General features: G+C 47.7%; 1 protein-coding gene across 2 annotated transcripts in view; it reads right to left on the reverse strand.

Annotated features, from left to right (window-relative positions):
* The window catches only part of CARMIL1 (capping protein regulator and myosin 1 linker 1), a 230025-nt gene that overhangs the window by 79907 nt on the left and 133876 nt on the right, over positions 1-16242 (reverse strand). For both annotated transcript variants that reach the window (XM_067537570.1, XM_067537568.1), the window contains exons 16-17: positions 15896-16000; positions 11270-11339 (exon numbers count right to left, since the gene is read on the reverse strand). In XM_067537570.1, coding sequence (XP_067393671.1) covers positions 11270-11339; positions 15896-16000 — 175 coding nt within the window. The remainder of the gene's footprint in view (positions 1-11269; positions 11340-15895; positions 16001-16242) is intronic.

The following is a 16242-nucleotide window of genomic DNA, read 5'->3' on the forward strand; positions in this document are numbered from 1 at the left end:
CAATGTAGGTGTGTGCGCGCCCCGTGCACAGATTCCCGGAACTTTTTCCCTAGCAAGCCCCGCATGGCCAGCTCAGGCGCCCCCTGGAGTGCCGCGCTCATGTCGCGGTATAAAGGGCGCTGCTGGCTGCGCGGGTCCCCAGTCCCTTCTTTCTGCCAACTCCGACAGTGGGGACGGGGGGTGGGTTTGGAATGGATATGAGCAACACATCTCGAAGAACAACAGTTACTGGTAAGTAACCTTGTTTTCTCTCTTCGAGTGATTGCTCATATGCATTCCAATGTAGGTGATTGTGTAGCCGTACCTTGGAGGAGGGTAGGAGTTATCTGTGACCTGCTCTAGACAGCACGGCCCTGCCGAACCCTGCGTCTTCCCTCGCTTGTTCCACGATGGCGTAATGCGACGTGAACGTATGGACTGACGACCAGGTCGCTGCCCTGCAGATGTCCTGCAGGGGAACCCTCTCCAGAAAGGCTGCGGAAGAGGCCTGGGCCCTAGTGGAGTGCGCTCTTACCGGCCCTGGGAGGGGTACTCCTGCCTGCTCATAGCATCCACTTGGAGATGCGCTGGGTGGAGACAGGCAAGCCCTTCATCCTATCCGCCACAGCTACGAAAAGCTGTGTCGACTTCCGGAAAGGCTTGGTCCTCTCAAGATAGAAGGCCAAGGCTCGCCTGACGTCCAGCGAATGTCCCCTCCTTTCCTCCTCCGACCCATGGGGTTTTGGAAAGAACACAGGAAGGAAAATGTCCTGGTTACAGTGGAACTGAGACACCACCTTAGGCATAAAAGCCGGGTGAGGCCTCAGCCGGACCTTATCCTTATAAAAAACCGTGTAGGGGGCTCCGAGGTTAACGCCCTCAGTTCGGAGACCCTTCTGGCCGAGGTGATAGCCACTAGGAAGGCCACCTTCCATGACAAGAGTAGAAGGGAGCATGTGGCCAAGGGCTCGAATGGGTGACCCATCAGCCCGTTAAGGACCAAGTTGAGGTCCCAGGGTGGCACCGGGTCCCGCACCTGAGGGAAAGTCCTCCCCACCCCCTTAAGGAACCTCACCGACATAGGGTGAGAAAACAGGGAGCGGCCCTCCATGGGTTGGTGGAAGGCCGAGATGGCCGCTAGGTGGACCTTGAGGGAGGCCAAAGCCAGGCCCTGCAGTTTAAGCTGCAGCAAGTATTCCAAGATGGCTTGAATAGGGGAGATGCTAGGGTGTAACCCTCTCGCTTCTGCCCACCCCGAAAACCTCCGCCACTTAGCTTTGTATGTTACTTGCGTGGACGGCTTCCTGCTTCCCAGGAGGACCTGTTGAACCTGCATGGAACAGGCTCTCTCTCCCTCCGTCAGCCACAAAGTCTCCAGGCGGTGAGGTGGAGGGAGGCTAGGTCGGGGTGCAACAATCTCCCATGGTCCTGGGAGATCAGGTCGCACTGTCTGGGTAGCGGAATCGGTTCGGTGATGGAGAGGTCGAGCAGCATGCTGTACCAATGCTGCCTCGGCCACGCTGGGGCAATCAGGATAACGTCCGCCCTGTCCCTCCTGATTTTTAGGAGGACTTGGGGCAGGAGCGGGACAGGGGGAAAAGCATACATTAACTCCCCTGTCCAGGGAACCAAAAAGGCATCGGACAGAGAGCCCGGCTCGCGACCCCTGAGCGAGCAAAACCTCGGGCATTTTCTGTTCTCCTCTGTAGCGAACAGGTCCAGACGGGGAGAACCCCACCGTCGGAAAAGGGAAGCCACTACGTCCTGGTGTAAGGACCATTCGTGGCGGGGAGAAAAAACTCTGCTGAGGCGGTCCGCCTCGCTGTTTCGTACCCCCGGGAGGTGAGAGGCAGACAAATGAAAATCGTGTCTCACCGCGAAATTCCAGAGGTGAATGGCTTCCTGGCAAAGTGCCGAGGAGCGTGCCCCCCCCTGCCTGTTCATGTAGAACATGGCTGCCGTATTGTCCGTAAGGACGTGGACCACTCTGCCCCTGAGGAAGGGAAGGAAGGCCCTGCAGGCCAACCGGACTGCTCTGAGCTCGCGCACATTGATGTGCAGGGCTCTCTCCTCCAGAGACCAAAGCCCTTGGGTGCCCTGATCGTGAGAAATGTGGGCTCCCCAACCCCGATCGGATGCGTCTGTGATGAGCGTCACAGATGGGGCGAACTCTCTGAAGGGGACTCCCATCATCACTTCCCTGGGGTCCCTCCACCAATCGAGGGACGACAGCACCTGTGGGGGAACCAGGACCACTCTAGTTAGAGAATGTCTGTGTGGTACATACACCGAATTCAACCACGCCTGGAGAGGTCTAAGCCTCAATCGGGCCAGTCTCACTACATATGTAGAAGCCGCCATATGTCCCAACAGCTGCAGGCAGTGCCTGGCCGTCGTCATGGGGGACAAATGGAGATCCGATATTATGGCTGCCATCGCCTCAAATCGTGCTTGAGGCAGGAAGGCTCTGGCTTGTACTGCATCTAACCTGGCTCCAATAAACTCAATGCATTGAACCGGAGTGAGTGTGGACTTTTGCTCATTGACAATCAGCCCCAGCCTAGCACACAAGTCGCGTGTGAGGAACAGACTATGTCTCACATGGGCACTCGACCTCCCCCTGATCAACCAGTCATCCAGGTAAGGGAAGATTTGGACACCCTTACGGCGCAGATGGGCTACTACTACAGCCATGCACTTAGTAAAAACCCTGGGTGCTGAGGAGAGCCCAAAGGGCAGGGACCGAAACTGATAATGTGTCCCGCTACCACAAACCTCAAAAACCGCCTATGGGCCGGTAATATCGAGATGTGAAAGTATGCATCCTTCAAGTCCAGGGCTGCATACCAATCCCCTGGGTCAAGGACCGGGATGATAGTGGCGAGAGAGACCATACGAAACTTAACTCGCCTAATATATCTGTTTAGGCTACGGAGGTCCAGAATGGGCCTAAGGCCTCCCTTCGCCTTGGGGATTAGGAAATACTTAGAATAAAATCCCCTGCCCTCTTCGGCCAGTGGGACTTCCTCCACCGCCCCCAACCTGAGGAGTGACCCAATCTCCTGCACCAGGAGCTGAACCGAGGCCTGATCCCCAATGTGGGACCGCCTTGGGGGGTGTTGGGAGGGGAGGTTGTGAGCTGGAGGGCATACCCTTTAGCAACCACCTCCAGGACCCAGCGGTCCGTAGTGATGGCTTCCCATTCTGAAAGAAACGGGCGAAGCCTGTCCCCAAACGGCCGACCAGGATCCCAGAGAGAAGGAAGAGTACTACCCTCCTGCTCTGGGTCAAAAACGTTTATTAGGCTGATTACCCCCTTTTGCAGGCCCATGCTGGCCCCTCGCAGAGGACCCCTGACGGCCTCCCCTGCTGGGACCACGGTAGCGCTCACGACCCCTCCTCTGCTGGGGTGGTCGAGGAGCCGGCCTGGGCGGGGGCGGTGGTTGCCCTTGGGTCTGCGGTCTGGACTGCTGCCTGGAGGCCTGAGGAGTATACAACCCCAGAGACTTCAGGGTGGCCCGAGAGTCCTTGAGAGCGTGGAGCTTGTCGTCTGTCTTCTCCGAAAACAGACCCAGGCCATCAAACGGCAAGTCCTGGATAGCCTGCTGAACCTCCTGAGTGAGGCCGGAGGCTTGAAGCCACGAGCAGCGGCGCATCACCACCGCCGAGGCCATTGCCCTGCTGGCTGTGTCAGCCGCGTCACTAGCCGCCTGCAGCGCAGCGGTAGCCACCGCAGATCCTTCGTGCAGAACCGTGGAAAAATCCGCCTCCTGGTCAGGGGGCAGCTGGGAAGCAAACCTCTGCATCGAGGCCCACAGGTTTTTATTATACTTCCCAAACAGGGCCTGGTGGTTCGCTACTCTAAACTGCAGCGCCGCAGTAGAGTAGACCTTCCTCCCGAACAAGTCCAACTTACGGCCCTCCTTGTCCTTGGGGGTGCTACCCTGACCCCCCTGACGGTCCCTCTGGTTGGCCGCATCGACCACCAGAGAACTGGGCGCAGGGTGGCTGTATAGAAATTCAAAGGGTTCCTTTGGGACATAATATTTCCGTTCCACCCCCTTAGAGGTGGAAGGCAGGGAGGAAGGGGTCTGCCACAGCTTCCTTGCTATCTTCATGACATTATCATGCACTGGCAAGGTCGCCCGGGAGGGTCCTAGAGAGCCCGAGGGCCCAAAGAGGGAATCCTCCTCCTCAGACATGAGCTTAAACTCCATGCCCAAGTTCTCAGCAGCCCTTTTTAGGAGGTCTTGGTGGGCCCTGAAGTCAAACAGGGGCCCTTTACGATCCCTTGCTGCTGCCTCATCCGGTGACGATGAGGAAGAGAAGGGTAGGGGTGCGGAAGAGGGTCCCTCCCCCGGGTCCGAGTCCTCCGAACCCTGCTCATGCACCTTAGGGGCCGGGGGGACTGGGGGGGCCACCACAGAATGCAGTGACACCGAGCCCTGGGGCATAGAGGCATTCCAGGGTCCCCAATATGGCCACTGCCAAGGTCCCTGGGGCCACCCCGCGGCCTGCAGGGAAGGCTGATGGAGCCGCACCGCCTTAGTGTCACCAGAGCCCCCCGTGCGTCGCTTATGTCGCCGACGCGTGGAGCGGTCCGATGAGGACGACGTGGACCGGTGCCGACGTCTGCGGTGCCGGCGATGAGAGGAGGACGGGGACGACGACGACGACGCACCCGACCTGCCCCTGCGGCGAGAGGACTTGCGATGCCGCTTGCCCCCTCGAGACCGAGAGCGGTGCCGACGATGGTGACGCTGAGGTGAGTCCAGCCGTCCCGAGGTCGGTGCCGGTGCCATCACCGGTGCCGGTTGCAACGGTGCCACCATCGGTACCGGTTGCAACGGTGCCATCATCGGTGCCGGTTGCAACGGTGCCGGAGCCGGCCGCAGTGCCGAAGCAGGCGTCGGTGCCGGGGTCAGCGGTGCCGCCAGATGTGAGTCACTGCCTCTCGAAACGACCGACAGTGACCTCGATCGGTGCCGGGACGGGCTCCGCACCGTAGATCGTGAGCCCGAATCCCGGTCCCCGCTCGAATTGGAGCTGGATCTGCGGCTCCGGCGACGGACTCGGGACCGCCCACGGTGCCGCGGTGCCGAGTCGCTCGACGACCTAGAGTCGGAGCTCGGAGGGGAGCCGACGCTCTCCACCCCCCGTGACCGTCTGGCAGGAGACTTAGATTGGGAGCATCTCCAACCACCGGGGCCACCCAGCGCGGGTTTGCCCCGAGACGCGGGTCCCTTGTCCCTCGGCCGAGGGGGGACGGAGGCGTGGGCAAGGCCATGAGGGCTCGTGCCGCAGTAAACGCCTCCGGCGTCGACGGCCCTTGCAGGTGCACTCCCCCACTACCAGGAGTCGGGGGAGGCAGCCCACGTGGAGACCCCGGTGCCGGAGTAATCTCAACGGCGCTTGGCTGGGGCGTCTCCGTACTCCCTCCACCTTGCGCGGGCCGGAGGGAGATCTTGGGTGCGGCCGAAGGCCGTGCCGTCTTCTTGGCCAACTTAGAGGCCCGCGGCGGTGCCAAAAGCGGTGCCGGTGGGGGGGCGCTCCGCACCGACGACATACTCGGTGCCGACGGAGACCGGGACGGCTCGGAAGCTGGACGGAGCGCCGACTCCATTAGAATCGCCTTTAGCCTCGCGTCTCGTTCTTTCTGGGTCCGAGGCTTAAAGGACTTACAAATCTTACATTTGTCTCGACGGTGTTCTTCTCCAAGGCACCGGAGACAGCGGTCATGCGGGTCACTAATAGGAAAGGCTTTAGTACACAAGACACAGTTCTTAAAGCCTGTGGACCCCGGCATGACTCCCAGCAGAAGAGGACCCCGTCCGGGGTCCTAACTTGTCACTACAACTACCAACTAACGAACTCTATAACTACTACTATAACAAGAAATGTTGAAAACAGTCAAACTACTAGGGAATGAGCTACTTGCACACAGCAAGAGGCGATAGTTCCAGTAACCGTCACAGGCGGAAAGAAGGAACTGGGGACCCGCGCAGCCAGCAGCGCCCTTTATACCGCGACATGAGCGCGGCACTCCAGGGGGCGCCTGAGCTGGCCATGCGGGGCTTGCTAGGAAAAGTTCCGGGAATCTGCGCACGGGGCGCGCACACACCTACATTGGAATGCATATGAGCAATCACTCGAAGAGAGAACTTCTGTTACCTCGAAGCACCAAAGCAATGTGCAGTTACATCATGTGTGCAGCAGAGAGTAGGGAATTGGGGATAAGGAGCAACAAGTCAAGGATTAATCGGGGTCTGGTCTTTTTTGACCAATGATTTAAAAAAAAAAAAAAGCTTTAACAGCTATGCAATATTTAATAAATTCATAACAGCTAGAATTAGAAGATGAACTTTTTCCTTATTTCAAAATGGGGATGAGGAAAAATATTAAAACAGAAAGGACTAGTTGTGTGATTTAGAGTACTGCATTATTCCTCTGAATTATTGCCTCACATTAAAATACAGTTTCAAGATTTAGTGAAAAGTCTAAAAAGGCTTCAAAGGTAAGTACAATATCACCAATTATTAAAACCAGAGGCTTTAAAAGGTTATTAATGCTTGCCCATTTTTATGAATTGAATGTACTAGTAGTAATGTAATGTTTTCAGGGAAGGAAAAACATTTTCATATTTCTTGTGAACACAACACAATCAGATCTTCAACACAAACATCACCCAGAGCAGGACCACTAAAAAAAAGACAGCAATGATACATTGTATACTGGCAAAACTGTTTTCCACTCTAAATTATTTTCTGGTTTTCAGGGAACCAAAAGACAGGATTTATAAGCATAAAGTTGCCATTTCACCCATCAGGGGGAAAAAGTGGTGTCTCTATTATATTGCTATGCATAAAGAAGGGGAGCAATGTTTCACCTCATTTGTAGATTTGACCAAATATCCTGAATCAAGCCAGCAGATTTTTATGAAATCTAAGCAAAAATGGTCCTTTAACCCAGCTGTAATCCAGATTCACAATATTTTGTAGCAATATTATTTAGTTGACCTATATAGCAATGTTTAAGAAAGGTTGGAAATAGGTGGATAAAGAGCTTAATGCCCCAATTTGAACTTTTATTATAGTGCTGGGCCCAAGCTTATACAAACCAAGAAGAATATTTTATACACAGACCTCCTTTTTTCAATGAACTGAAACAAAACCCTGGATCCCAGCCCCCCTGGAACTGGGTGAGTTAAAAATCTAAATCTGGACCAAAATTTGTACAGCTTTAGCCCATCTCTAATTTACTAATAGCATTTGTAACACTTGCAATATGAATGCCAGAATCATTCAGCTTCACTTTGGAATTTGCTCACTGATTCGCCCACTCCTAAACAATGCTTTTACACAAGCTGCCACATTAATTATTGTTAAATAGATGCAACTGACAAATATGAACTCTTGTCAAAATTTTAAAAAGACCATTTAAAAAAAATGCTATCTTAATGAAGTATTATAATTTGGTTTTGCTTGAACTTGAACTCCAGTATGCGTTTAAAAAAAATAAAGTACAACTTTGACAAATGTTTCTCTGACTACAGTTTTATTGGCTACATTTCAACAGAATGTCAGTTTCTGTACTAGCATACTTCCTTTTTGGATTCACAAAGCCTGGTAAGAATCTTGAAAGGGATCCATTCTGTATCAATCAATAGTATGGTGCAATTTATCTGCACTAAAATTACATCCAAAATAGGACTTAAATGCTAATTCTGTGCATGCTTTAAATACACACAGGAACAATTTTTTCCAGGCAGCTTCTAAGTTTGCACTCACAATTTTATATTCACAATCTTTAGGGGACACAAATATAAGAATATTTATTGTAAGGGTAAAGAAATATTTGATCCCAAAAGTCAGAGGGTCATCAAAATTATATTATTTGCTACCACAAAAGTGCAAATTAGGCTTACAATCCTTTGTAAACTTGACCCATGACATGATTTTAAAAAAATCCCACATCCTGTGAGCATACTTCTGAGATCACAAATACCAGTAAATTACATATTAAGAACCAGCTCTTCAGCTATTAAAAAACAGAGAGCACAGTAGAAGCTATAATGTACCAGTATGCGGGGAACGAAAACAAAGCTGCTTACTGATTCAATGGTTAAAATGCTGAAGGTAAGGCATGGAGGGTACTTACACAGTGACCAAGCTAAGGGAAGCAGAAGGGAAAAGAATGAAATATATCAGTGCTGAGCAGGCAGAAATAAAACTGCAGTTTTCATAATAAAACCAGCAATACAAAATGATAAAGCTCTGGATTGGAGTTAGTACACCAGAAATTTGATGTGCAGGCAAATAAAGAGAGAAAAGAGAGGAAAGGAGAAATGTGTCTTTCCATGCAGAATTAAGGCCCAGCCCTGCAGCCTGGACACAACTTCGCACAAGCCGGAAGAGGGAAGGACAATATCAGGGCTTCCTGCCTCCTACTGCAGCACACTCACAGGACCTGGAGCTGGGAGTGGGGAGGGAAACTGGCTCAGAGGTTTTATGGCTGGGCAAAGACTGCTCTGATTGCTCATATAGCATGAGTCAGTGATCTAACCAGTCCAGGATGAGCCAGTCCCAGCTCCGGTCATGGTGCTTCCTACCCTACATTAAGGATGAGATTGTTGCAAAAATAACTTTTTTAAAAAGCACAAGAGGATGGATGATGTTTAGTCATGGGGAGACAAGCCAGGCCAAGGGAGTATGGAGAAATGTCAGCTGAGGGACTGGCTCGATTTTTTCTTTTACAGCTGTGTCAAGTTCACTGTTTGTCTTGGGGGGAGGTAGTCCTTCAAACTAAGCTAAGTAGGAAGCCTATTTAAGTCATTAAAAGGCAGAAGGAAACATCATCTCCTGATTCTGGCATTATTCCTGGAATACACTTCCTCCTATGGGGCAGGAACCACATCACCAGTACAGATTAGGGTAGCAAAATTAAGAAAGACATGGGTGAGAAAAGGACCAACCTCTCTGCACAAGATGTGGAAGAGGGCTCACAAGGTGGATAAGTACATGCCATGACCAGACTTGGCTCAGTGTCCAATATAGCATGGCCCCCAAATGAGGAGCTCCCTCCCACTCCATGGACCTGGGGAGATTAGCTTTCTCCTCTACTGACTGCAGAAAATGCCTAATTCAATAAATTGCATCCATTAGTGCCAGCACTTAAAGCTGCGTCTAAGTCTTCCTTCCTGTGAACTCAAGGCAATTAATTATGCATTTAATTTACAATCACTAAAGTTTGCTGCTCTTAAAAAGAATTGATAGGACTACAGATTTTAAAAAATGCGCTCCAGAACTACATCCTTCCATTCCTTCCTTCCTCTTCTTGACTTGAAAACTTTTCTTATTTCGAATTTACACGCTATGGCTCTTTAAAAGAAAATAGTTTCAAAAGGGTACAATAGACTGAAACAAAGTGTTACCTGCCATCAAAAATAGGTTGTGTTTCCCTCATCAGGGAAGATCCTAATATAATTCCTACTCCTTACTGTGTGATAAACCATCAAACAAAAACCTAGGACAAGGATTTCTGCACTTCAATTCTGTTCATCAAGTTGGTCTTTCTCTGTTCAAAGAGGGGAAAGCGCCAGGTTTGAGCTCTTTTAAGCTCTGTCAAAAACACTTTTATAATTATTTTTAAATCTTGAAAAAAAAAATCCAACAGTTCTCACCAAATGAGAGCTGCCAACTTCTCTTTTAGGCGACCCACCAACACCAAACTCTGGGTTCTTTGACTATTGGATGTGAATGTTGCAAGCTGAACCTCTGCTCTGTCAGTGTGCTTTATTCTTGAGAAACACTCCAGAAAGCAGGATTTTTGTATATTTCAGTGCTGTGACTGCTCACAAAAATCAATCAGACAGATGGAGATGATATAGCCTGAATAGGCATGTCATGTGAAAGCACACACAAACTGAAACAGGGTTGATGAGATCTTATTTTCAGCTGAACTAGCCTCAAGAGACACTGCTGAGGATTTTCCTACCATCTTTTCTTCAACAGATCTCCCCTAATTAATTCCCTTCCTTCATACTGGCTACCAGGCATAGGCAAAGTCTGACTTCTCTATTTGGGGCTGGGCAGCTCCAGTCAGCCTAATGGGGCTGTGCATGGAGGGGGCAAATTCCGCGCCTGCCTGAGGCTTGCAGTTTGGGGGGTGGGGGAGAGCAACACCTCCCCTGCCACCTCCAAGCTACGCCCACGCTACCAAGACCTTATGCATCTGGTCCAGAGATGCAGGTGTACAGCTTAGTTTGAATGGACACAAATAGCGCTCCATACATCTCAGTAGGGATGTCTCTCTGCCAGGACATTCAAGTCACTTTTACAAAAAACGTTGGGCCCTTTCTTTTGGGGTTTTCTCTGCTAAGCACAGGAGGACCAAAGTTCAAACTACTTTTTCATTCTTATATTTATTTGTAAGGTCCACGTAGGTGGGTGAGGGTGAGAGGATGAGCGTGAGAGTCTCTTCTCCTTTCCCCAACTTCAGTGATTTTTTGTCCTATGCAGCACCCTTAGGAACCATCCAGTGAATGCAACTGGGTCTTGATCCTCAGCGATGCTAAGTAGTGCTACAAGATAGAGAGCTCAACGCCTCAAAAGAGTGCTCAGCACATGGCAAGCGCCAGCCTGTGGAAAGGGTAAAGAACTGAAGCAAAGAAGTAAACTCTAGTTTCAAACTTTCAATGGATTATTAAAAACAAGGGTTTTTAAAATGTATTGTGGCGAAATATGTAGAACATTTGGACCAAGCCTCCTGGAGTGAAAGAGATGTTTAAATAATCTTACCAGTTACCAATTTGGAACTAGAAAATCAGAGTTTCTCACAATATTGAAGAGTGAATCATGGGAAAGGATGCACTCAGAGAAATTGGGGAGAAGAGAGTCAGTCTGCAGAAACAGTTTCAAGATCCGCAGCTTCCTGCCATCTCTTCAGCTCAGGCTGCATGGAGTTTAGAAAAGCCCACTTCTCATCTCAATTTACAACTCCATTTTACAGAGGCTACTATGCCAGTAACAGTGCAGTGCTCTGCATCTTCTAGAAAAATCTTTACAATGAGCATTACCAGCCAAACCCACTATTGGTTACTACTAACATTTTTACTCATGATTGGCTGGCACAATATATATATATATATATAGCCGCTCATTTTTATAAAAAAAATTTATCCTTTCCACATCTTTTAACTACAAAAGAGGAGCAAATGGCTGTATGTATCTGAGGAAAAGAGTAATTGCAAGTAATTGCAGCTTTCCAACTTGTTCTGGTATATTATTCTTACCTCACAGTTACTGAGATCTAAAGACACTTCTTTCAGGTTAGGATTACAAGCCAAGCCTAATAAGAGTGCTCTGAAAAAGATCAATATTAAAATCATTATAAAACAGCAAATTCACAACAAAACCCAAGCAATCATAACTCCAATAATTCAAAGAGCCACACCAAAACAAAACACATCAATTATGTTACTCTTAAATGGCAACGACAGTATAACTCTTTATGTTACAATCAGAGGCCTGCAGCAAATTCAGAACCTATGGGGATGTAATGCAAATAAATACTCAGTAAAACTGATTGTGCATTGAAGTTTAATGGTGTTCACAGACAAATATCTTACATTTCATTTAGAACAACATTAGTGATTACAACATTAGAGAACTATTATGGCAGTACTATTTCTCCAAAACTTTCAGGAAAAATGTTGGTTTTTTAAAAAAAAAGTTTATGGTGTACTAAAGTCATGCTGTGATTAACTTTAGAGCAGCTAATATGATATTTTCCCTTTGAATATAGTATTTAGTTTTTAAAGTTACAAGTCAATGACTTGAAAAACCTACATATCCGCTTGGCAACGGTACATTGCAATATACAGTACTACTTTGATCACATAAATATAGTCATCATTCGGGCATGCCAGTCATTGCCTTGGAAATAGGTCCGTGTCACTGAGGGAGTCCCCACTCACCTGTATTAGCACCTTAGCAGCATGATGCCATTGTCAATTCACAATGTGGCACAGACCAGGCATGTGAATGAAATGTCCTTCAGCTCACTCACATGCCACAGATGCTGCAACTCCTTTTCAGTTTGAACAAGCGACTGCTAGTCAGCTGTTTCTGTCACATAAGAATGATACATAAACTTCACCCATTCTGGTGACCCTGAGGTATCACATTTCAAAGATGTCAAAATATAGACACAATTCTCAGTTTATTCATGATGAGAATTTCAAAGTGCTATTCCAAACAACATGGGTACACTTCAGCTTTAAATTGCATGACACATAGGAGCAGGACTTCAAATGGAGGGAAAAAAAAGTTATAGAACTGAAATGTTCCAGGAGTGTCTCAAATCCATCCTTAATGTAGCTCCATTGACAGCAACAGACTTTCACTGGGGACGAAATTGGCCCATGTAGCTAAATGCTATTGTTTGTATTGGGTCTTTAGTTAGGGTGACCAGATATCAAGTGAGAAAAATAGGGATGGAGGGTGGGGGTAATGGGCACCTACATAAGAAAAAGCCCCAAATATGGGTACTGTCCCTATTAAATCAGGACATCTGGTCACCCTAACTTTAGAACTAGCAGGTATGTGTGCTTCTGAGAGCGCCTCAGACATCTACGAGTGGCTTCATATGGAGGAGGCTGATGTTCATCAATTATTCAACGGAAAGATGGAATAACTTTGTTGCCTGCCCTTCATTTCAGCCAGTGTCAAGCTAACAGAATCCAAAGTATCAGTGCACTGAGAGGGGAAAAAAAACCAATCCTATCTAGTTGAGCAACGTGCTTCAAAGAGACCTGGTGCACAGACAGTGTGTAAAGCCTGGGGTCCTGAGTACAAAAGCAACAGCGAATCAAGGTTTTCATGTCATAGCTCAGATAATCCTTCATGTAAACCGTATTATATTTAGATCTGAACAGTAGATTCAGCCCTTTATGAATTAATTAATTTTTAATTTTAATAGCTGAGAAAATAACTTAGAAAAATTGTTGCTGTGTAAGCTCAGCAACAGCTTCCTAAAGCTTTAATTTTTTCTGTCAAAACTCCCTCCCCATAAAAACCTCTCTGAAACATGCATTTACATGACAAAGTGAAAGACTGACTGAGAAACTTCCTAAAGAATTTCCTCAATATTTTTAGATCTCATACCACGGAAGTGCAGTCCTACTCTGAAAAGCTAGCATATAGACACGGCACTGTTTTTGCGCTTCCTGTGACTTCAGCTATAATATGCTAAATTTACAGTAAAAAGATGGCTTTTGTAACTGCCAGCGCTGTAAAGTCACCCTAAGATCGCAAAATAAGCTTCAATTCTTTTCTTCTCCTAAATTATCGGCAGTAATAAAAGACACTGCAGGCCAAACATCATCCTCACTGTTCCTGTGCAACCACACTGTGTTCTAATTATACCCTCAGTAACACCTGGACAACCTCTCGCTTCAGTAGAAATGCACAGGCAAAACTGAATGGCCCATTGGAAACCATGTTCCAGGATCCACAGCTCCACAGAAAGCCTGGCAACCGCCAGAGCCCTGGCTGGAGGATGGGTTCTCCAAGCTGCTAGACTCCCAGCTCCATGGCAGTGCTGCCAGGATCTCTGTTGCAGAGAGGGGAGCCTAGACTTCTGAAAGCCCAGGCTCCAGCTGGAGCTCCCAGGCACATCAGGGTGCCAAGGCTCCCTGCTGTGGAGCTGGGAGCCTGGAAGTCCTGGCACAGGCTACAGCTCCAGGGCAGCCTAGTTTGCCCAGTAGCCTGGAAGAACTAGAATCCCCAGTCTGAGATAGTCCAAACAGCAGGGCTGCCCGAAGCTGCAGACCGAAGGAGCCCAAGCAGCTGCTGAGACCATTGCTATTTAGCAGCAGTAAAACAGGGGTGCCAACTGTGCAATATGTAAAAACCAGATGCTCCAGCAGGAGTGTCGGAACCTCTCCCCCCTCGCCTCTGCCCCGCCTCTTCCCCCAAGGCCCCACGCTCCATTCGTGCCTCTTCCTACCTCCCCACAATGCTCACTGCTCTTCCCCCACCCCCTCTCTGTCCCGGTCAGGAGGGACTCATCTGCAGAACAGGGGCTGGGAGCTGCAGCCACCCAACCCAGGTAGGAGGCAGCCCCGACTGAGCAGGAGCTGGCACAGGTGATGACCCACCACCTCTGCCCACAAAAACTTTGCAGAGAATATAGTGTAACAGTACAACAGGGGACTGGGATCATGACTTTTATGGCTCTATTTCAAGTTCTACCACTGGATTGCTATTTGACCTTGGGCAAGTCACTTAACCTCTGTGCACCTTAGTTTCACATATATAAGAGGGGAATTTTCTGCCTCATTCTCAGAGTTGTTGCAAGGTCTATGTTTGCAAAGATCTCGGACAAACAGATGAAAAATGATACAGAAATATTATTGGTATTGTCTACCATGTTAATTCTCAAATTTCCTTGAGATATTTGCCTTCTTTTCCAATTTACTTAAGTAAATTATCTTCTATATTTGGAGACCTTTGTAATAATTAAAGCCCAAGAAGTCTGGAAACAGCAGTTTCAGATTTAATCTTATAGCCTCTTTGTGATTTAAATCAGAATCTTAGGGCTTGTCTACATGGTGGGGTAATGTGCGCTATGGGGGTATGATTCTAAAGCACAACAAACATGTTGTGCTCTCCTATTCTGTGCAAACACTGGTTCACACTACATTAAAGCACACTGGGGAACATTTACTACACACCAGCAAGGTCTATGTGGACCAATCAATGCACAACACATTTGTGCACTTTAGAACTCACACGCCTGTAGTGCTCAATATCCCACCATATACAAGCCCTTAATTTTATGTAAGATTTTTTTAAAATCATATTTAAGACAAAAATGTTAACAATCCCACTGAAAACATACTGAGTCCCAAGTATGAGCAGGGCTGAAACAGTATCCATAGGATTTTTTCATACTATACTATTCAAACCATATTGTGAACTCTGAGGGTGAAATCAAGGTGCACTGAGACTCTCTGCACTTTGAGGTATCCTTGAAACACTTCAGCTAAGAATGAGGGCAAACATTACACCAAAGAAAAAAGCGTCATAAGCAAAAAGCCAAACGATTTTATTGCTTTAAATAAAAAAAAGTTTGTTATAAATAGTATCATAAATGCTGAAAGCATATAACTAAATACCATGTGGTATATTGTGAAAAGGGTTTTGTGAAAAGGGTGTATTAAAAAAAATTAGGTTCCAATTCCACAAACACTTACGTACATGATTAACGTTAAGCGTGAGTTGTCCCATTCAAAGGTTAAATAGGCACGTTAGTGTCTGCAAGACTTGGGCTTTTGGTCTTTATTACTCTACTGGGACTTCGACACCCCAAACCCAACCATCTCTGCTTCCCGCTGCATGGCCAACTATGCCTCCTGCTGCTCCTGCAGAAGAACTGCCCGTGTCCACAGTGTTGTTCAGCCAGCAAACAAATGGCTTCCTCCAGTTTTTGCATCTACTTTTTCCCATGCCTTCTGCTTCTCTCTTTGAGAGGAGGGAGTCCCTGCAGGGTTCTGCAAGCTGTGCCAGATGTAATAGGGCTGACTGACTCCTGAGCGCCCCTCATTGCAGCCTGCTGCTGTTCTTTATATGGCAATCACCCTGATCTTTCCCCGGTGTGGCTCATTCTGTAATCCGGGTTGGGCTACCCCAGCCTTTAAGGGACGAGCCACCCTGTTACACTCCAACGCTGCCAGTTCAGCATGTTAGAGAGCATTCAGCATGTATGAAACTGTCGCTCAGTGACAAATGTAAATAGACCTCTGAGTAATGTGCAGATATGATTGGCTTTCCTTTCCATTTTTAGGATTAGACATTTATATAACAACCATGCAAACTGTGTCTTTAAGTCATAGGAAAATCAATGTAGCACTCACTTTAGAGGCTCAGGAGGGAGTTTAGTCCCTGAAAAGTTGATTTGCGTCAAAGCAAGAGAACTGCTGAAAAACTGTTTGAAAGATGGGGGAACATCTTTTCCTTTCCTGCAAAAAAAAAAAAAAAAAAAAAAAAGGAATATATGAACATCCAACAGATTGCAATTCATGGTGCCACAGTCAGTAGTAATCTTTTAGCAGTAATTAACATACTTCACCTGTAACAATCGTCTAGTGGTAGCTTTCAAAAAGCTCAAAAACAAAAAGCTATCAAAATGGAGACTCAATAACTTTCATCAATGTTCCTTTTCTTGTTCAGAAGATATTACCAACTAATGGTAACTTACATA

Source organism: Emydura macquarii, unplaced genomic scaffold (genome assembly GCF_026122565.2).
Source record: "Emydura macquarii macquarii isolate MOO-44397 ecotype Brisbane River unplaced genomic scaffold, CSIRO-AGI_Emac_v2 contig_431, whole genome shotgun sequence".
Lineage (NCBI taxonomy): Eukaryota > Metazoa > Chordata > Testudines > Chelidae > Emydura > Emydura macquarii.